This window comes from Vitis vinifera, chromosome 18 (assembly GCF_030704535.1).
Source record: "Vitis vinifera cultivar Pinot Noir 40024 chromosome 18, ASM3070453v1".
Lineage (NCBI taxonomy): Eukaryota > Viridiplantae > Streptophyta > Magnoliopsida > Vitales > Vitaceae > Vitis > Vitis vinifera.
In genome coordinates this window covers 16,706,045-16,729,395 of record NC_081822.1, presented here as the reverse complement: position 1 = coordinate 16,729,395, position 23,351 = coordinate 16,706,045, and the positions used below count along the sequence as shown (strand labels likewise).

General features: G+C 40.7%; 1 protein-coding gene across 1 annotated transcript; it reads left to right on the top strand.

Moving 5' to 3' along the window:
* The first annotated feature begins 10,109 nt into the window (after positions 1 to 10,109).
* On the top strand, positions 10,110 to 13,063 carry LOC132253118 (uncharacterized). Its single transcript, XM_059734512.1, has 7 exons — positions 10,110 to 10,285; positions 10,399 to 10,598; positions 10,690 to 10,783; positions 10,912 to 11,432; positions 11,535 to 11,880; positions 11,936 to 12,273; positions 12,801 to 13,063. Exons 1-7 carry the CDS (start codon positions 10,110 to 10,112, stop codon positions 13,061 to 13,063), a joined length of 1,938 nt encoding a protein of 645 aa, XP_059590495.1.
* Positions 13,064 to 23,351: the final 10,288 nt, after the last annotated feature.

Below are 23,351 nucleotides of genomic sequence, written 5' to 3'. Positions count from 1 at the left end.
TTACAGTAACAATCACGGTCAAGGTAATGGTGATGGTAACAATCACGATAACGGTAATGGTGATGATAATAATAATTGAAACAATAACTATAACGATAACGGTGATGGTAACGGTGACGGTAACAGAGGCAGTAATAGTAACTGTGATTATAACGGTGACGGTAATGATAACGATGATGGTAACAATTATGGTAATAGTTACGGTGACGGTAATGTTAATGGTGAAGATAACAGTATCGCGGACAGTAACGGTAATGGTAACGGTAACAATAACGATAACGGTGATGGTAACGGTAATAATAACGGTAACGATGATGGTAATGGTATTGGTTACTATGATGGTGAGTTTGACGGTGACGATAATGATAACAGTAATGATAATGGTGACGGTAATGGTGATGGTAATTTTAATGGTAACGGTAATGGTGATGGAAATGGTAACGGTCACTGTAATGGTGATGATAACGATCATGATTACGATGACGGCAATGATCATAGTGACGGTAATGGCAACAGTGACGGTAATAGTGATATTGACGATAACAGTGACGATAATGGTAATAGTAATGGTAACAACAATGATGGTAAAAATAATGATAACGTATAGGTAACAGTAACAGTGACGCTAATAGTAATGGAAACTGTAAAAGAGACAGTAACGATGATGGTAATAGTAACGAAAATAGAAATTGTATCGATGATGGAAACGGTGATGGTGATGGTGACAGTAACGATTATGGTAATGGTTACGGTAACAATTATGGTGACAATAACTGTAATGGTGACTGTGACAATAATGGTAACAGTGACGATAATTATAACTTTCACAGTAACAGTCACTTTAACAGTTATGGTTACGGTAACGATAATCGTAATGGTCATGGTGACAATAATGGTAATTGTAACAGTCACGGTGATAATAACAGTTATGGTAATAGTTACGGTAATGGTCACGGTAATGGTGACAATAACAGTATCGAAGACGGTAACAGACGCTAGTAGTAATGGTAACTGTAATGATAACAATAACAGTGTTGGTAATGATAACGGTGACGGTGATGGTAACGGTGACGGTGATAGTAACGGTAACGATGATAGTAACTATAAAAGGGATGGTAACGGTGATAGTAATGGTAACGATGACGATAACGATGATAGTAACGGTAACAGTGACAGTAATGGTAATGGTAACGCTAATGATAACGGTGATGGTAACGATGACGATAACGGTAATGGGGACGATCACAGTAACTGTAATGGTGATGATAACGTTCACGATTACAGTAACGATAATGGTGATGGTAACGGTAACAATAATGGTAATGGTGATGATAACGGTAACGGCAACAGTTACGGTTACTACGACGGTAACGGAAATAGTAACAGTAATGGCAATGGTAACGGGGACGAAAACGGTCACGGTCACGGTAAAGGTGACAGGAATGGTAATGGTGATGGTAACGGTCATGGTCACAATAATGGTCACAGTAACTGTGATGGTAATGGTGACAGTGACGGTAATGGTAACTATAATGGTTACAATAACTGTAACTGTAACGGTGATGGTAAAAATTACGCTAACTGTAAAGGTAACTGTAACAGTGACAGTAACAGTGACGGTAACGGTTACGGTTACGGTGATGGTAACGCTCACAGTAACGGTCATTTTAACGGTTATGGTTACGGTAATGATAATCATAACGATGACGATGACAATAAGGGTAATTGACGGTGATAGTAACGGTTAAGGTAATAGTTACGGTGACGGTAACGGTCATGGTAACAGTGACAACAGTATCGAATACAGTAACAGTAATGGTAACGGTAACAATAACGATAACGGTGTTGGTAATGATAATGGTGATAGTAACGATAACAGTGACGGTAACGGTAACGGTGATGGTAACAGTAATGGTGACGGTAACGGTAATGGTGACAATAACGGTAATGATGATGTTGACAGTAATAGTGACGGTAATGGTGATAGTAACGGTAACCATGATAGTAACGAAAACAGTAATGATGAGTATGATAGTGACGATAACGGTGATGGTCTCTATGACGGTAACGGTAACGATCACGGTAACGGTGACGGTAACGGTAACAGTGACAGTAACGGTGACGATAACGATAACAGTGACAGTAACGGTGACGGTATTGGTAACGGTAATGGTGATGGTAATGGTGACGGTAATGGTTATGGTAACAGTGACAGTAACGGTGATGGTAACGGTGATAGTCACGGTAACGGTAACAGCGATGATAATGTTCACGATTACGGTAACAGTAACGGTGACGGTAATGGTAACGATGACTGTAACGATATAGGTGACGATAACGGTAATGGTAACAGTGACAGTTACTGCGACGGTAACGGTCACGGTAATGGCAATGGTAATGATAACGGTCATGGTGATGATAATGGTGGCGGTGACGGTAACGACGACGGTGACGGTAACAGTGATGGTAATGGTGATGGTAACGGTGAACGTGACAGTAATGGCAATTAAAGAGATGGTGATGGTAATGGTAACGGTATTGGTGACTATGATGGTGAGTTTGACGATGACGGTAATGATAACGGTAACGATAATGGTGATGGTAATGGTGATGGCAACTTTAATGGTAACGGTAATGGTGATGGAAATGGTAACGATCACGCTCACGGTAATGGTAATGGTGATGATAACGATCACGATTATGATGACGGTAATGATAACAGCGACGGTAATGGCAACAATGATGGTAACAGTGATATTGACGATAATAGTGACGATAATGGTGATTGTGATGGTGACGGTAATGGTAATAGTGATGGTGACAGTAACGGTGACGGTGACGGTCATAGTGACAGTAATGGTAACGGTAACGGTGATGGAAACGATGACGGTAATTGTAATGGTGATTGTAATGATGACGGTAATGGTGACTATAACGGTGGCGGTGACTGTAACGGTGACAGTAATGGCGATTATGATGATGGTCACTGTAACGGTAATGGTATCAATAACGATGATGGTGATGGTGACGACGACGATGACTGTAATGCTTATTGTATTGGTAACAATGATAGTAATGATGAGAGTAGTGATAATGATAACGGTATCAGTGACGGTAATGGTGACGATGACGGTGATGGTAATGATAATAGGGACGGTGATGGTAATGTGAGGGTAACAATCACGATCACAGTGATGGTGATGATAATGGTGACGGTATTGGTCAGAGTGACAGTAACGGTGATACTAATGATAATGATGACAATAACAGTAAAGTTGACGGTATCGGTAATGGTGACTGTGATGATGACAGTAACAGTAACAGTGATGGTGACGATAACGATAACAGTAACGGTGACGGTCACAGTGACAGTAGCGATAACAGTGATGGTAACTATGACAGTAACTGTAACGGTAATTGTGATGATAATGGTAACAATAACGGTGATGATAACAGTAACAGTCACGGTCACGGTGAATGAAACGGTGATGGTAACGGTGATGGTGACGGTAACGGTGAGGGTGGTGATAATTATGACGGTAATGGTGACGGTAATCGTAACGGTTACAGTAACGATCATGATGATGGTAAAGATTATGGTAACAGTTAGAGTAATGGTGATGGTGACGATAACAATAATAGAAACAATAATGGTAATGGTGATAGTTACAGACACGCTAATGGTAATGGTGACTGTAACGGTGACAATAATGGTACTGGTGACGATGACGGTAACGGTAACGATAATGGTAACGGTAACGATAATGATAACGGTGATGGTATCGATAGCAGTGATGGTAAGGGTAACGGTGACGTTGACGGTAATAGTGACGATAATAGTGATAGTAACGGTCACGGTGGCAATGACGGAGTTAGTGACTATGATGGTGAGAGTGACAATGACGGTAACAGTAATTGTAATGGTAACAGTAAAGGTAACAGTAACATTAACGGTGATAGTAACGATAGCAGTAACGGTGACAGAAACTTTAACAGTAACGATAATGGTGACAATCACAGTGACGATAACAATAACGGTAACGGTGACGGTAACGGTGACGATAACAGTGATAGTAACGGTGACGATAACGGTGACGGTAACGGTAACGATGACGGTAACGGTGACGGTAACAATAACGATGACGGTAACGGTAACGGTGATGGTAACGGTGACAGTAACGGTGATGGTAACAGTAATGGTAATTGTAATTGTGACGATAACGGCAACGGTGACGGTAACGATGACGGTAACAGTTACGGTGATGGTGACGGTGACGATGATGATAACAGTAACAATAACGATGACGGTGATGATGACGGTAACTTTAACGGAAAAGCGGACGATAATGGTCATGATGATGGTATGGTGACGGTGATGGTAACGGTGACGATTACGTAGAAGGTCACGGTAACGGTGATGGTAATGATGACGGTAACAGTTACGATGATGGTGACGGTGACGATAACGGTGATGGTAATGGTGACGATAACAGTGACACTAATAACTACGATAACGGTAATGATAACGATAAAAGTAACGTTGATGGTGATGGTAACGGTAATGGTAATGGTGATGATAACAGTGATGATGATGGTAACGGTGACGGTAAGGGTGACAATAACGATTATGATAACGGTAATGGTGATGGTTATGGTAACGATGACGGTAACAATGATGGTAATGGTGACAATAACGGTGACGGTGATAGTGACGATAACGGTGATGGTGACGGTCACAGTGACGTTAATGATGATGGTAACGGTGACGATAATAGTGTCAATCATGGTGATGGTCACTGTGATGGTAAAAGTAATGGTGACGCTAACGGTAACGATGACAGTAATGGTAACGATAACGTTTATAGTGAGGGTAACGATAACACTCTCGATAATGGTCACGGTAACGGTTATGGTGATGGTAACAGTAACAGTAGCAATAATGGTGACGATGACAGTAACAATAACGGTGATGGTTATCATAACGATAATAGTAACAGTGACGGTGACGGTGACAATAACGGTAACCGTGATAGTAATAGTGACGTTAACGGTTATGGTGATGGTAACAATGACGGTGAGAGTAATGGTAATTGTAATGGTGACGGTGACAGTAACAGTAACGATGATGGTGACTGTAGCGGTGATGGTAATAGTGACGGTAACGATTAGGGTGACAGTGGTAGAAGCAGTAACGATAGTGGTAATGGTGACGATCACTGTAACGGTAACGATAACGGTAATGGTAACGGTCACGGTAATATTAACGATAATGGTAATTATTATGGTAACAGTAATGGTAACAATAATAGTGACGGTAACGGTGATGGTTACGGTACTGGTGACGATAACGGTCACGGTCACGGTCATGGTAAAGTTTACAGTAACAATGACGGTAACGGTGACGAGAATGGTCATGGTAATGGTATTAGTAACGGTGATGATAACTATGACTGTAATGGTAATGGGGACGGTCAGCGTAATGATAATGGTGACGATAACGTACACGATAACGATAATGGAAATGATAACTGTAATGGTAATGGTGATGATTAGAGCAACATTGACAGTAATGGTAACAGTCACAGTGATGGTGATAGTAACTTAATTGATAACAGTCATACTAATTATGAAAGTAATGGTAACGGTAAGGATAACGGTGACAATAATGGAATTATAACGGTGACGATAATGGTAACGATAACGGTGACGATAATGGTAACGGGGATGGTAAGGGTAACGATGGCGGTAACGGTATTGGTGACTATGATGGTGACAGTGATGGTGAGGGTAACAGTCATGGTAACATTAATGGTGACAGTAATGGTATCAGTGACGGTAACAATAACGGAAATAGTAACGATAACGATAATGGTGATGGTAAAAGTAACGGTAACAATAACGGTAATGGTTCGTTCCCAATTGGTGTCTCAGCTGATTCATGTCCTCTCAATGGTCCCTGATAGTGGTGCCATTTGATTCGTGTCCAGCTGGTGTCCCTTGATTGTGGTCCTCAGGGAGTAATCAACAAAATTTATAACCTATTACACCATGTACTAGGATAGCCTTAGCTAGCATAGCATAGTGGCTCTAGGGTCGTTCACTGGGATGGGTTTTCACTCTACAATTGATATTAATTCAAAGTTGAATTGGTGTCTTTTCATTTCAAGGCTAGCTTTAAAAGAAAACATAAAGATGTTTAAATGAAAAAGGTTTGGTTTTAAACTAACCAAAAATAGTAACTGATTTTACTTACAAAGAAAAATGTTTCTTGGAGTTTAGATCACTAGGTTCAGGTTCCTTATACAAAAAGGAGAGTTCCAGTCACTTGTTTCTTTTCCTCGCATTAGAGAATTAACATATAGTTAATTCTCTAACCGGTGTGGTACAGATGCTTCCCCGTAATGGGTTCAAACACTAAATCCCTCTCACTGATGCACCTTGCAATGGCTCGTGCCTCTTACCTAGCATTTGCCATTCAAGGTGATCTTTAACTTTGGACTTCCTTTCTCAAGCTTGCAAGAGATAACTAATGGATGTCTCCTTAGAGTCCAAAAGCTTACCAAGTGTTGGCTATTCTAGAAAATCCTACCTTCAAACCACCTCCCAAAGGCTCTCAAAAGATAACCTAGTGCATCTCAATGAACGGAGATCACTTGCCTTATCAAGTGTTGGCCCAGGTGAGTTAAAGGCGTTCTAAGTTAACTGAAAAGATAAAAACCATTAACGGGTCATACTTTTTCTTCATTAAAAACTAAAACAACAAAACTTCCAATTTATGCATGAGGAAACTTACCCGACTTTCTTTACTCCAAGAGACAAAGAGCCTAGCCGCTCATCCTCTGAGGAAAAATCCTCAGAGTTTGATTGGCTAGAAAGAAAACTAAAGAGAAAACAAAAATATGAAGGAAAAACAGAGCAAGTGCTCTGTAAAATATATTTCTTCCTTATACAAAAAGGTTGTCTCTAAGAATAAGCTCTCAAGATCTATATGATTGTAAAGAAAATTACAACTATATATAAGAGGTTATTCACCCCTTTGTTCTTACTTAAAGACTAAGGAATCCTATGATAGGTGGGTTACAAGGAGACTTTGGGGATTTAGACAACAAATATTTAAAGCAAAATATCTGAAGATGTCGGTCGGAAATATCAAGAAGCTTCAGGAGAACTTCGGGGCACTGTATACTGAGAGAAAAACTCTCCGGGTAAGTGCTATAAGAGGATCCGGATATGTCTGACCGGAGAAGTTGAAATGTCCTCCTCTCCCATCCGGATGTGAGATATCCGGATTAGAGGATCCGGAGAAGGTGGGATGTTGGCGGACAGAATTCCTCCCTGGGTGGAATGAGCTATGTGGCAAGGGGGACCGTCTGCGTGTGCAAGGTGTAGGGACCCCTCCCCCTGATGACACGGAGCGCTCAAGGCTATCCGGATCAACTCCATCCGGATTCCCCAAGAGGACATGTGGCACTCCCCTATCCGGACTCCCTCAGGGAGAAGCACACAGCACTCGTGAACATCACACCCGAACGATAGCATATCCTATCCGGATATGTTGTCCGGATCATTGACTTAAAGTGAGCAAGCCTTGCTACAACCCACGTTCCGCCGCCATCCTGTCCGGACGCCCTGTCCGGACATCTTTTACTCCTTGCATTCCGGATTTGCTTACGGTAAAGGACTTCAAAGCTTCGACTCTACATGTTTCTGAGCTTTCCATTGCTTTGCCATGGATTCCAAAGAACTCTCCTCAATCTCTGATTGCTTTGGTGATCAAAAAGCTATTACAACACCAAAACTTAACACAATTTGATTAGAATTGATTGCAAGGGTCCTTAATATGTTAATTGGGTTAAAAGGTGATAACTACTACTCAAAAGTGTTTATAAGAGTTAATTACTCAAAAGTGAGGGTAATGGTAACGGTAACATTAATGGTGACAGTAATGGTATCAGTGACGGTAACAATAACGGAAACAGTAACGATAACGATAATGGTGATGGTAAAGTAACGGTAACGGTGATGATACATTGAAAGTGATGATAACGGTGATGGTAACGGTAACGGTTACAGTAATGGTTAGGGTAACTGTAACATTAACGGTGATAGTGACCATAATAGTAAAGATAAGAGTGATGGTGAAGGTAATGGTAACAATAACGGTGACGATAACGGTGATAGTAACAGTAACAGTGACTATAACGGTAACAGTGATGGTAATGGTGACGATGACGATAACAGTTACAGTAACAGTGGCGGTAACAATAACGGTAATGGTGACAATAACGGTGATGGTGATGGTAACGGTCACGATCATGGTAACGGTCACAGTAACGGTTATGGTGATGGTAACAAAAACGATGATAGTAACAATATCGATAATTGTAAAAGTTACTATAAAAGTGACGGTAACAGTAATGCTAACGGTAACGGTCACAGTAAAGGTGACGAGAACAGTAATAGTAATCGTAACGGTAACGGAGATGGTGACGATAAAGGTGACGATGACGGTAACGGTAAAGGTAACGAGAACAGTAATAGTAATTGTAACGGTAATGGAGATGGTGACGATGATGGAAATGGTGACGATAAAGGTGACAATGACGATAACGGTTATGGTGACGGTAACGGTAATGGTGACTGTAACAGTAATAATAATGATGGTGGTGACGATGGTGGTAATAGTGACTGCAACGATAAAGGTGATGGTAACGGTTACGATGATGGTAAGGGTAACAGTGACGGTGGTGGTAATAGTGACTACAAAGATAAAGGTAACGGTAACAGTGAAGATAACGAATATAGTGACGGTAACGGTGACGATGATGGTGACGGTGATTAGAAATCCTCTTTGTCATAGCTTCTCCTTCGGAATCAAAGTGTCATTTGACTTAATTTGGCTCGACAGAGGTCAGTGCTTTGGTTGGTTTCTATTTTAGAAATAGAAAGGAGTGGATCCTGGCTCGAGATACATTCTTTCGGAGTTAAATTACATGGCATGGCGTTGAATCAGCTCATTCAACAAAGGAATGGGTATTTTCACGAAGACGATGTTTTCTCGGCTAGTCGAGTTCACTAAATGCTTTAGGTTAGGCCAATTCCCTCCCCTGCAACCCACAACGGGATATTCTCGATCGACTCTCAATAAAGTCAAGAAAAAAGTAACAGTAACGGTAAGGGTGACAGTGATGGGGACGCTAACAGTAACAGTAACGGTAACGATATCATGGATGGTAACGATAACAGTAATGGTGACGGTAACGGTAACGAAGATGGTAACAGCTACGATGACGGTGGTAGAATCAGTAATGGTAACGGTCATGGTAATATTAATGGTAAAGGTAATTGTTACAGTGATAGTAACGGAGATGGTAATGGTAACAGTGACGGTACGAGTGATGGTGACGATAACGGTTACAGTAACGGTTACGGTAACGATTACAATTAAGGTTACGATCATGACAACGGTAATGGTAATGGTGATGGTGACGGTTACGGTGACTGTAACAGTAATGGTAACAGTAAAAGTGACGGTAACGGTGACTGTTACGGTACTGGTGACGGTGACGGTCATGGTCACAGTCAAGGTAACATGACGGTAACGGCGATGGTGACGGTAACGGCGATGGTAACGGTAACGGTGACGGTAACAGTATAAGTGACGGTAACGGTGACTGTTACAGTACTGATGACGGTGATGGTCATGGTCACGGTCAAGGTAACATGACGGTAACGGCGATGGTAACGGTAATGGTGATGGTAACAGTTACGGTAACGATCACAATAACGGTAACAGTTAGAGTAATGGTAACGGTGACGATAACAATAACAGTAACGTTGACTATGACGGTAATAGTCACTATATCGATAACAATCATAGTAATGATGAGAGTAATGGTAACGATGACGGTAATGGTAATAGTGATGGTGACAGTAAAGATTATGGTAACAATTATGGTGACGGTAACGGTAACGGTCACGATAACAGTGATGATAACGGCATCAAAATGGTAATAGTAATGGTAACAGTAAGCATAATGATAATGGTGTGATTAATGATAATTGTGATGGTCATGGTAACGGCGACGGTAACGGTGACAGTAACGGTAATGGTGATGATAACGGTAATGGTGACGTTGACAGTAATAGTGACGATAACGGTGATGTTAACGGTAATGGTGACTGTGATGGTGATTGTGGTGGTGACGGTAACAGTGACGCTAACAGTCATGGTAATAGTAATTGTAACAGGAATGGTCACGGTAACGATAATGGTGATGATAACGTGTGATTACTATAACGGAACGGTGATGGTAATGGTAATAGTGACGGTAACCGTAACAGTGATGGTAACAGTATTGGTAATGGTAACGGTGATGATAATGGTAATGGTAATAGTGACGGTTACTACGACGGTAATGATGATGGTAATGGTAACAGTAACGGTCACAGTGACGATAACGGTGTCGATGATGGTGACGGTAACAGTGACAGTAATGGCGATTACGGTGATGGTAATGGTAACGATAACCGTATCAATAACAGTGATGGTGACGGTGACGATGACTGTAACGGTAACAGTGACGGTAACAGTGACGGTAACGATCATTGTATCGATAACAATCATAGTAATGATGAGAGTAACGGTAACGGTGACGATGACGGTAACGGTAATGGTGATGGTAACAGTTACGATGTCGATGACGATAACGGTCATAAAAACGGTGAAGATAACGGTATCGCTGATAGTAACAGTAATGGTTAAGATAACGGTAACGATGACGTTGACGGTAATAGTAACGGTAACAGTGATAATAACAGTAATGGTGACGGTGACGGTAACGGTAATGGTAACGGTGACGGTAACAGTAACGGTAACAATAACGATGACGGTAACTTTCATGGTAACAGTGATGGTAACTTTAACAGTAATGGTAATGGCGACGAAAATGGTAACAGTAACAGTAATGGTGATGATAATGGTCATGATTACAATAATGGTAACGATACCGATAACGATAATGGTAACGATAACGATGATGTTGATGATAACATTGATGATAATGGTGATAGTAATGATAACAATGATGATAGTGGTAAGGGTGACAGTGAAGGTAACGGTAACGATAATGGTGACTGTGACAATAACGATGACGGTAATGTTGACTATAACAGTGACTATGATGGTATCGGTGACGGTAATGGTGATGATAACGAAGACGGTAACGATCACGGTAACAGTAACTGTAATGCTAACGGTAATAGTAACGATAACGGTGACGAAAACGGTCACGGTAACTGTGACGGTAATGGTAATAGTGATGGTTACGGTAATGGTGATGGTAGCGGTCACGATCACGATAACGATCATAGTAAAGGTGATGATAACGGTAACTATAATGGTGACAGTAAAAACAACTATAACGATAAAGGTAACTAAAAAAGTGACGGTAACAATAACGGTAACAGTAACGGTTACGGTAACGATGACGGTAATAGTAACGATAACGGTGATGGTAATGGTGACGGTAAAGGTGACGGTGATAGTAATGGTGATGGTAACGATTACGGTTGCGGTTACGGTAACAGTTATGATGACGGTAGCGGTAATGGTGGCTGTGACAGTAATGGTACAAATAAAGGTGACGGTGAGGGTAACGGTTACGGTGAGGGTGATGGTAACGGTTACGATGAGGGTAACGGTAAACGTTACAGCAACAGTGACGATAATGGAAACTGTCACAGTAATGGTCACTTTAATGGTTATGAATACGGTAACAATAATCGTGACGATGACGGTGACAATTATGGTAATTGTAACGGTGATGGTGATAGTAACGGTTATGGTAACAGTTACGGTGATGGTGACAAAATAGTCACGTTAACGGTGAAGGTAACGGTACGTTAAAGGTAACGGTGATGGTAACGGTGACAGTAATTGTAACGGTGACGGTAACAATAACGGTGGTGATAAAAGTAACAGTGATGATAATGGTAACGGTGACGGTGATAGTCACAGTGATGATAACGGTGACGGTGATGATGATGGTAACAACGATGGTGTCGATAACGATAATAGTAACGATAACAGTAACAATGACGGTAACGGTGATAGTGACAATAATGGTGATTACGGTGATGGTAATGGTAACAGTAACAATAATGGTGATCGTGACTGTGACGGTGACGATGACGATGACGATGACTGTAATGGTAACAGTGACGGTAACGGTGATGGTCACGATAATAGTGATGGTAACGGTCACTGTAACAGTAACTATCATAGTAATGATTAGAGTAACGGTAACGGTAATGGAATCAGTGATGGTAACGGTGATGGTGACGGTGATGGTAATGGTCACTGTATCAATAACAGTCATAGTAATGATGAGAGTAAAGGTTACGGTAATGGTATCAATGATGATGACGGTGACGGTGACGGTGACAGGGACGGTGACAGTAACGGTGACGGTGATGGTAATATGACAGTAACGGTCACAGTCACATCAACGGTCACATTGATGGTGACGATAACGATGACGGTATTAGTTACGATGACAGTAAACATAACGATGATGGTAACAGTAATGATTATGGTAACGGTGACTGTAATAGTAACAGTAATGGTAACAGTAATAGTCATGGTAATGGTGATGGTAATAGTAACAGTAATGGTAACAGTAATAGTCATGGTAATGGTGTTGGTAATAGTAACAGTAATGGTAACGGTAATAGTCACGGTAATGGTGATAGTCACGGTGATTGAAACTGTAATGGTAACGGTGATGGTGATAGTGAAGGTGGCGACAACTATGACAGTCATGGTGACGGTGACGGTTATGATAACAGTCACAATCAAGGTAACAATGACAGTAAGGGTGATGGTGATGGTAATGGTAACGGTAACGGTGTGGGTAATGATAACGCTAACAGTAACGGTAACGGTGACGATAATGGTGACGGTAAAGATGACAATAACAGTGATAGTAACGATGACGGTAACGGTGATGGTAACGGTAATAGGAAAGGTCACAATAACGGTAATGGTGATGATAATGTGTGATTACGGTAAAGGTAACGGTGACAGTAATGGTAACGATGATAGTAATGGTAATGGTGATGATAACCGTAACGGTGATGGTAATGGTAACGATAATGGTAACGATGATGATAACGATAACGGTAATAGTGACGGTTACTACGACGGTAAAGTTGACGGTAATGGTAATGGTAACGGTGACGGTGACGATAACGATGATGGTGACGGTGATGGTGATGGTGACGGTAACGATGACAATAACGGTGACGATAATGGTGACAGTAATAGTAACAAGGACGGTCACGGTAACGGTAAAGGTGACGATAATGTGTGATTACAGTAACGATAACGGTGACAGTAATGGTAACGGTGATGATAACGGTAACAGTAATAGTGACGGTTACTACGACGGTAAAGGTGACGGTAACAGCGACGGTGACAGTGATGGTAACGGTAACGGTATCCATAACATTGATGGTGACGATGATGGTGGCTGTAATGGTCATTGTACTGGTAACAGTCATAGTAATGATGAGAGTAGTGGTAACGATAACTGTATCAGTGACGGTGATGGTGACGGTGATAGTAACGGTGACGGTAACGGTAATAGAATGGTGACAGTAACGATCACGATCACAGTGACGGTGATGATATTGGTGACGGTGACAGCAACGGTGATAGTAACAGTAACGGTGACGGTAACGGTAACGTTGACGATAATGGTGACTGTGATGGTGACGATAATGGTAATGGTGATGGTGACGGTAATTGTAACGATGATGGTCACAGTGATAGTAACGGTAACAGTGACAACGACGATAACGGTAATGGTAACGGTGATAGTAATAGTAATGGTAATGGTGATGGCAACAGTGACGGTAACTGTAATAGTGACTGTAATGGTGACGGTAACAGTGACTGTAACGGTGACGGTGATAGTAACGGTGACAGTATTAGCGATTACGATGATGGTCACGGTAATGGTAACGGTATCAATAACGGTGACGGTGACAGTGACGATGACGATGACTGTAACGGTCATTGTATTGGTAACAATCATAGTAATGATGAGAGTAGCGGTAACAATAACGATATCAGTGATGGTAATGGTGATAGTGACGGTGACGGTAACGGTAATAGGGACGGTGACGATAATGTGATGGTAACGATCACGATCACAATAACTGTCATAGTGACGGTGATGATAATGGTGATGGTGACGGTAACGATAACGGTGACGACGACGGCAACAGTAACGGTGACAGTATAGTGACGGTAATTGTAACGGTGACGGCAACGGTAATGGTAATAGTAACAGTAACGGTGATGATAACAGTAACAGTCACGGTCACGGTGACTGAAACGGTGGTGGTAACAGTAACGGTAACAGTTAGAGTAACGGTAATGGTAACAGTGACTGTAATGGTGACAGTAATAGTAACTGTAATGGAAACGATAACGGTAACGGTAACAGTGACAATAACGTTAACGGTAACGAAAAAGGTGATGATGACAGTAACGGTTATGGTGACTGTGAAGGTAATGGTTATGATTACGATCACGATAACGGTTATGGTGGCGGTAACAGTAATGGTGACTGTGACAGTAATGGTAATAATAACAGTGACAGTCAGGTGACGGTGACGATAACGATAACAGTTACAGTAATGGTGACGATAATGGTAACCGTCATGGTAACGGTCACTTTAACGTTATGGTTACGATAACGATAATCATAATGGTGACGATGACAATAAAGGTTTTGGTAACAATTATGGTGACAGTGACGGTAACGGTGATGATAACAGTATCGAAGATGGTAATAGTAATGGTGACGGTAACGATAACGATAACGGTGTGTTAATGATAACGGTGACAATAACGGTAACGGTGACATTGATAGTAATAGTTAAGGTAACGGTGATGGTAAAGGTGATAATGACGATAACGGTGACGGTGATTGTAAAAGTGACGGTGACCGTATCGGTAATGGTTATGGTGATGGTAACAATAATGGTGACGATGACACTAATGATTATGGTAACGGTGACGATGATGATGGCAGTAACGATCACAGTCACGCTGACGTTAATGGTCACAGTACCCGTGACGGTTACGGTTACGGTTACTGTGATGGTAACAGTAACAAAAATGAAAACGGTAATGGTATCGATGATAGTAACAATAATGGAAACAGTAACAGTAACAATAATGGCGATGGTAAAAGTAACAATAACAATAACGGTAACGATGACGATAACAGTGATGGTAATAGTGACGATAACGGTGACGGTAACGATAGTGGTTACGGTAATGATTAGGGCGACAGTAACAGTAATGGAAACAATAACGGTGACGATGACCATAATGGTAAAGGTAAGGGTGATGGTGATTGTGATGGTGACGGTGACGATGACAGTGATGGTATCGGTAACGGTAACAATAATGGTAACGGTAAGCGTAATGGTGAGAATAACGATAACGATAATTGCAACAGTGACAATAATAGTGATATTAACGGTGACAGTAACAGTAAAGGTGACGGTAATGGTGACGATGACAGTAACAGTAATGGTAATGGTGATGGTAACGGTGACCATTACGGTTACTATAACAATTATGGTAACAGTGACGGTAATGGTGACCGTTACGGTAATGGTGATGGTAACGGTCAGATCATAGTAACGGTCACAATAACGGTGATGATAATGGTTATGGTGACGGTAATGGTAAGGACAATGGTAACGGTAACGGAAATGGTGACAGTAATAATAACGGTAAAGGTAACAAAACAATAACGGTAATGGTAACAGTTGCAGTAATGGTGACGGTAATAATAACGGTAAAGGTAACAAAACAATAACGGTAATGGTAACAGTTGCAGTAATGGTGACGATAATAGTAATGATAATTGTAATGATGCGACTCATGGTAGCTTAGCTTTAAAGGCGTATCAACAAAATTTATACCTTAAATACTATTACTAAAGTAGCCAAGCTACTATAGCATAGTGGTTCTAGGATCGTTCACTGGGAATGGTTTTCGCAAACACAAGTGATATTCAAATTAGGAAAATAGGTGATTTTCTTATGGATGTTAGCTTTGAAAGAAGATGTAAATGTTTTAGAAAGATTTAAACTAATCTAAGCTAACATTAAAGACTAAAATGAAAGGGTGTAAAAACAAGTTTCTCAAAGATAGGATAGCTATGCTCTGGCTCTTATGCAAATTGGAAATCTCAGGATAGGCTCCTCGCATTGGGGTTGCAACTATGGTGATGCTTGCTTCCCGAACCGGTATGGATTTAGCAAATCAAGTTTTAATCCTTTAAAATGGCAAAACAGATGGTAGTGAATTTCATCAATGGTTATTCACCTTAGACTTCCTTTGAATGGCTCGTAAGAGATAACTAATGGTCTAAAGCCAAAAGCTTACCAAATATTGGCAACTTAAAGTCATTCCAAGTGATAAACTCACCTTTCAATGGCCATTGAAATTGGTTCTAACGGATTAATGCAAAACTTGGAATTGAAAACCTCACCTTCCAATAGCTCGTAGGAGATAACTAATGGATAGAAATCCAAAAGCTTATCAAGTATTGGCCGTTTGAAGTTGTCCAAAGGAAATAAAAACCAAACTTTGCATTAAGGAACTTTTAATGAAAAATGACTACCTTACCTTCCAGGTGCGAGAAATTTCCATGGGATTGCATCCAAGTCATCACATAACATCCATACTTTGAGAAACTAAAAGTTTTAGCCAATCATCCTCTGAGGAAAAGCCCTCAGAGGCTGTTTGGCTACTAAGAAAATAGAAATGGGGAAGAACAGGAGAAGAGAGAAAAACAGAGTAAGGCTCTGTATAGTCTATATATTTATATATTTATATCTCCATCCGTCTCTGTATATTTTACAATGGATGCACGGGAATATATATAGAGAAGTTTTTCCAACCTTCCTAGCTAAGAAATCTTATGATTGGTGGATTACAAGGAGAAGAATGGAAATTTATACAAAAATATCTAAAAGAAAAGATCTAAAGTGGAGTCGGCGGAACAGAGGAAAATTCGCACCACGCATGGGCTGTGCGAATTTGGAAGGTGTTGTGCAAATTTCGCACAAGCTTCACACAAGCTGAAGGTGTTGTGCGAATTTCAAGGTGTTGTGCGAATTTCGCATAAGCCTGGAGCAGTTGTCTTCCGAAGGCCATATCTTCCTCATTTCAGCTCCAAATCATACACGGTTTGAAGCGTTGGATTCTTGACTTCCTGAGCTTTGAAATGGTATATAGCATGTAGAAAATGGACTTCGGGAAGTGCTCCAAAAGTGCGAAGGAAGACTGCAGCTACTGTCCTCTGTTTTCTTCATTCTGTTTGTTTTTCCTCTTTGCTTCCCTCCTTTACTTGGCTTGTCTTAATGATCCAAAAAGCTGTCAAAACACTAAAACTAGCCACAAATATGATTAGAAGTCATTACTAGGTCCTTAACATGCCAATTGGAATAAAGATGGAGAACTACTACACAAAAGTGCTTAAAACATAATGAATTAAAGGCACAAAATGACACTTTTTGGGTAGTAATCATGTAACGATGATGGTAATGATGACGGAAATGGTAATGATAAAGGTGACGGTGATGGTAACGGTGATAGTAAGGGTTACGATAACAGTAATAGTAACGGCAACGGTAATGCTAACGGTGACGGTAAAGTAACAATAACGATAACGATGATAGTAATGGTAACGGTAACGATGACGGTAACGGTAAAGGTTATAATAATGGTAATGGTTACGATAATGGTAACAATGTCGGTAACATTATCAGTAATGGTGATGGTAAAGGTGACGATAACGGTGATGGTAACAGTAACAGTAATGGTGACGACAACGGGAAAGTGACGTTAACTATGATGGAAACGGTAAAAGTAACGGTTACGATAATGGTAACGATGACGGTAATGGTGACGGTGACAATCATGGTAACGTTGACGGTAATGGTGACAGTAACGGTAACCGTAACGATGACGGTAACAGTAAAGGTAACAGTAATGGTGATGATAATGGTAACAGTAAAGGTAACAGTAATGGTGATGATAACGGTAACGGTGATGGAAATGGTGAAAGTAATGGTGATAGTAACATTGACGGTAATGGTTATGATAACGGTAATGGTAACGATAATCATAACGATGACGGTAACAATAACAGTAATGGTGACGATAACGGTAACGGTGAAAGTAATAGTTACAATAACGGTTACAATTACGATAACGGTAACAGTAAGAGTGATAATAACAGTGATGGTAACGGTAACTGAAACGATAACTGTAACCATAACGATGATGGTAATAGTAACGGTAATGGTGACGATAATGGTGATGATAACAGTAATGGTGACAGTAACAGTGAAAGTAATGGTTACAATAACGGTAACGGTAACGGTTATGGTAAAAGTAACGAAAACGGAAAAAGTGATAGTAACGGTGACGGTAACAATGATGGTCATGGTAACAATGCCAATAATGGCAATGGTAACTGTGAAGGTAGCAGTGATGATAATCGTAACTGTCACGGTTACGGTCACTTTAAGGGTTATAGTGATGGTTACGATCACTTTAAGGGTTATAGTTACGGTAACAATAATCGTAACGATGATGGAGACAGTAATGGTAATTGTAACAGTGACGATGACAGTAACAATGATGGTAATAGTGACGGTAAGGGTGACAGTAGCAGTGACGATAACAGTTATGGTGATGGTAATGGTAACGGTGATAAAAACAATAACGGTAATGGTAATGGTGACAGTCATTGTAACGGTAATAGTGACGATAACGGTGACGATAGTAGTAACGGTAACGGTAACAATTACGGTGATAGTAACAGTGACGATAATGGTAATGGTGAAGATGACAGTGACAATGACAGTGACGGTAACGGTGACGGTAACGGTGATGATGTCGGGGACGATGATGGTGACAACAACGGTAACACAAACAATGATGGGAATGGTGACGGTTATGGTACTAGTAATGGTAAAGGTCAAGATGATGGTAACAGTCATAGTAACGATGATGGTAAAGGTGATGATAATGGTTATGGTGATGGTAATGATAATGACAACAGTAACGGTAACGGTAATCGTAAAATTGACAGTAATAGTAACCATAATAGTGACAGTAATGATAATGGTAATCGTAACAGTTACAACAACAGTAACGGTAATAGTAATCGTGACAGTAATAGTAAGGGTAATGATAACCATAACGATAACTATCACGATAACGGTGACTATAGTAGTAAGGGTAACGGTAATAGTGATGATAACAATATTGAAGACGGTAACAATAATGGTAACGGTAACGATAACGATAATGATAACGGTGTGTTTAATGATAACGGTGATTGTAACGGTAACGGTGACGATAATGGTAACAGGGACGGTTAGGGTAACAGTAATGGTGATGATAACGTGTGATTACGATAACGGTAACGATGATGGTAATGGTAACGAAGACGATAACCGTATAGGTGATGGTAACGGTAATGGTAATGGTAACAGTTATAATAACGGTAACGGTAATATTGACGGTTACTGCGATGGTAACGGTGACGGTAATGGTAACTGTAACGGTCACGATGACGATAACGGTGATGATGACGATGACTGCAACGGTAACGGTGGTAATAATGGTCACGATAATGGTAATACTGATGGTAACGGTCATTGTATCAATAACAGTCATAGTAATGATGAGAGTAGCAGCAACGGTAATGGTGACAGTAACGGTGACAGTAACGGGGATGGTGACGATGACGTAACAGTGACGGTATTAGTTACGGTGATAGTAACGATAACGATGATGGTAATAGTAACGATTACGATAACAGTGACGGTAATAGTAACAGTAATGGTAATAGAAATAGTCATGGTAACAATCACGGTGACGGTGATGGTAACAGTTATGGCAATGATCACGATAACTGTAATGGTAACAATAAGAGTAACGGTAACGGTGACGGTAACAATAACAAAAATAATAACGGTGACTGTAACGGTAACGGTGACTATGATGGTAACGGTGACAATCACGGTAATGGTGATGGTAACGGTCACTATGTTGGTAACTATCATAATAATGATGAGAGTAAAGGTAACGATCACGGTAATGGTTACGATAACGGTAACTGTAACAGTGACCATAAAAATAACGGTGGCAGTGATGGTGGTGGTAATAATGACTACAACGATAAAGGTGACGGTAATAGTGACGATAATGGTTACGGTAAGGGTAACGATGATGGTGATGGTGACGATGACTGTAACAGTAATAGGAAGGGTGATGGTGATGGGAATGGTAACGGTAACGATATCGTGGATGATAACCGTAATGGTAACTATGACTGTAATGGTAACATTAACAGTAACGGTGACGGTAACAGTGATCGTAACGGTAACTGTAACAGTGATGATAATGGTGATGGTAATAGTGATGATGACGATGACGGTAATGGTAGTAGTGACGGTAACAATAACGGTGACGGTAATAGCAACAGTCATGATAACGGTGGTAGTAACAGTAATAGTAACGGTAATGGTAACAGTAACGATGACGGTGACAATGACGGTAACTGTAACGGAAAGAGTGACGATAATGGTCATGATGATGGTAACAGTGAGGATTACATTGAAGGTCACGCTAACAGTGATGGTAATGGTGATCGTAATAGTTATCGTGACGGTGACGATAACGGTGACAGTAATAGTGACACTAATGGCTACGATAACAGTAATGATAACAGTAACGATAACGGTGATGGTAAGGGTGACAGTAACAATTACGATAACAGTAAAGGTAACAGTAACGGTAACAATGATGGTAACCATCACGGTCATGGTAACAGTGACAGTAATGGTGACGGTAACAATAATAGAACAATAACGATGATGGTAACAGTAATGGTAACGATCACGATAACGGTTAGAGTAATGGCAACAGTGACGGTAACAATAACAAAAGCAATAACGATAATGGTGATGGTGACTGTAACGGAAAGGATGACTATGATGGTAACAGTGACGGTCATGGTAATGATCACAGTAACGGTGACGGTAATGGTAACGGTGATGGTGACAGTAACGGTTATGATAACAATTACGGTGACGGTAACGGTCACGGTAACAGTGATGATAACAGTATCGAAGATGGTAATAGTAATGGTAATAGTAACGATAATGATAACGGTGACGGTAACGGTAACGGTGACGGTAACAGTGACTTTGATAGTAATAATGATGGTATTGGTGATAGTAACGGTGACGGTGACGATAATGGAAATGGTGACTATGGTGGTGACGGTAATGGTCACGGTAACGGTCATGGTAACGATGATGGTAACGGTAACAGGGACGACAACAATAACGATAATGGTGATGATAATGCATGATTACGGTAACGGTAATGGTGATGGTAATGGTAATTGTGACGGTAACGATAATGATAACGGTCACGGTGATGATAATTGTGTCAATGACGGGAACGGTAACGACGACGATGACGGAAACGGTGAAAGTGACAGTACTAGCGATTACTGTGATGGTCATGATAACGATATCAATAATGGTGACGGTGACGATGACTATAAGGGTAACAGTGACGGTAATGGTCACTATATCGGTGACAGTCATAGTAATGATGAGAATAGCGGTAACGGTAATGGTATGAGTGACAGTAATGGTAACGGTGACGGTGATTGTGACTGTAACGGTAATGGTGATGGTGACGGTATTTGTTATGGTGATAGTAACGGTAATGATGACGATAACAATAACAGTAATAGTCACGGTAACAGTGACGGTCACGGTGATGGTAACATTGACGGTGACGGTAACTATGACGATTACGGTAACGGTCACAGTCAAGGTAACGATGATGGTAACGATCACGATAACGTTAAGGATAACGGTGACGGTTAGAATAACAAAAACAATAACGGTAACGGTAACGGTGATGGTAAAAGAGACGATAACGATAACGGTGACTATAACGGTGATGGTAATAGTAGAGGTGACACTGACGGCAATGGTTATGGTAACTGTTATGGTGGCGATGATGGTAACGATCATGAAAACGGTGAAGATAATGATATCGTGGACAATAATAGTAATGGTAATAGTAACAATAACGATAACGATGACGCTATTGATAACACTGATTTGAACGGTATTGGTAACGATGACGGTTATAGTAACAATCATGGTCAAGGTAACGATGATGGTAACGGTTATGGTAACAATCACGATAATGGTAACGGTGATGGTAATAATAACAGACACAATAACAGTAACGGTGACTATAATTGTGACGGTAATGGTAACGGTGACGGTGACAGTAACAGTTATGGTAACAATTACGGTGACAGTGATGTTAGCGATCACGATAACAGTGAAGATAATGGTATCATGGACGATAATGGTAACTGTAACGATAACGATAATGATAAAGATGACAGTATTGACAACGGTGATGGTAACAGTAACGGTGATGGTAAGGGTAAAGGTGACCGTAATCGTAATGGTGATGTAGACGGTAATGGTGATAGTAACGATAATGGTGACGGTAACTTTAACTGTAACGACAATGGTGATGGAAACGGTAACGGTCGCGGTCATAGTAATAGTAATGGTGACGATAACGATCACGATTATTGTGACAGTAATGATAATAGTGACGGTAATGGCAACAGTGATGGTAACGGTGATATTGATGATAGCAGTGACGATAATTGTAACAGTAACAATAATAATGATGGTAACGGTAAGGGTGACGATAATTGTCATGATGACAGTAACGGTGACGGTGAAGGTAAAGATAAAGGTCACGGTAACGGTAATGGTGATGGTAACGATAACGGTCACGATAATGGTAATGGTGATGGTAACATTGACGATAACGGTGACTGTGATGGTAACGGTGACAATTACGGTGATGGTGATGGTAATAGTATAGGTAACAATGACAGTAATGGTGACAATAATGGAGACGGTAATGGTAAGGGTAACATTAACAGTCACAGTGACGGTCATGGTAACGGTCACGGTAACGGTCACGATCATGGTAACGGTCATGGTAATAGTGACGGTTACGATAAGGGTGATGGTAACCATCACGATCACGATAACGGTCACAGTAACGATGACGGTAATGGTGACGGTAATGGTTACGATAACTGTAACTATAACGGTGACAATAAAAATAACGGTAACGGTAACAGTGATGCTAATAGTAAAGGTAATGGTAACGGTGACGATAA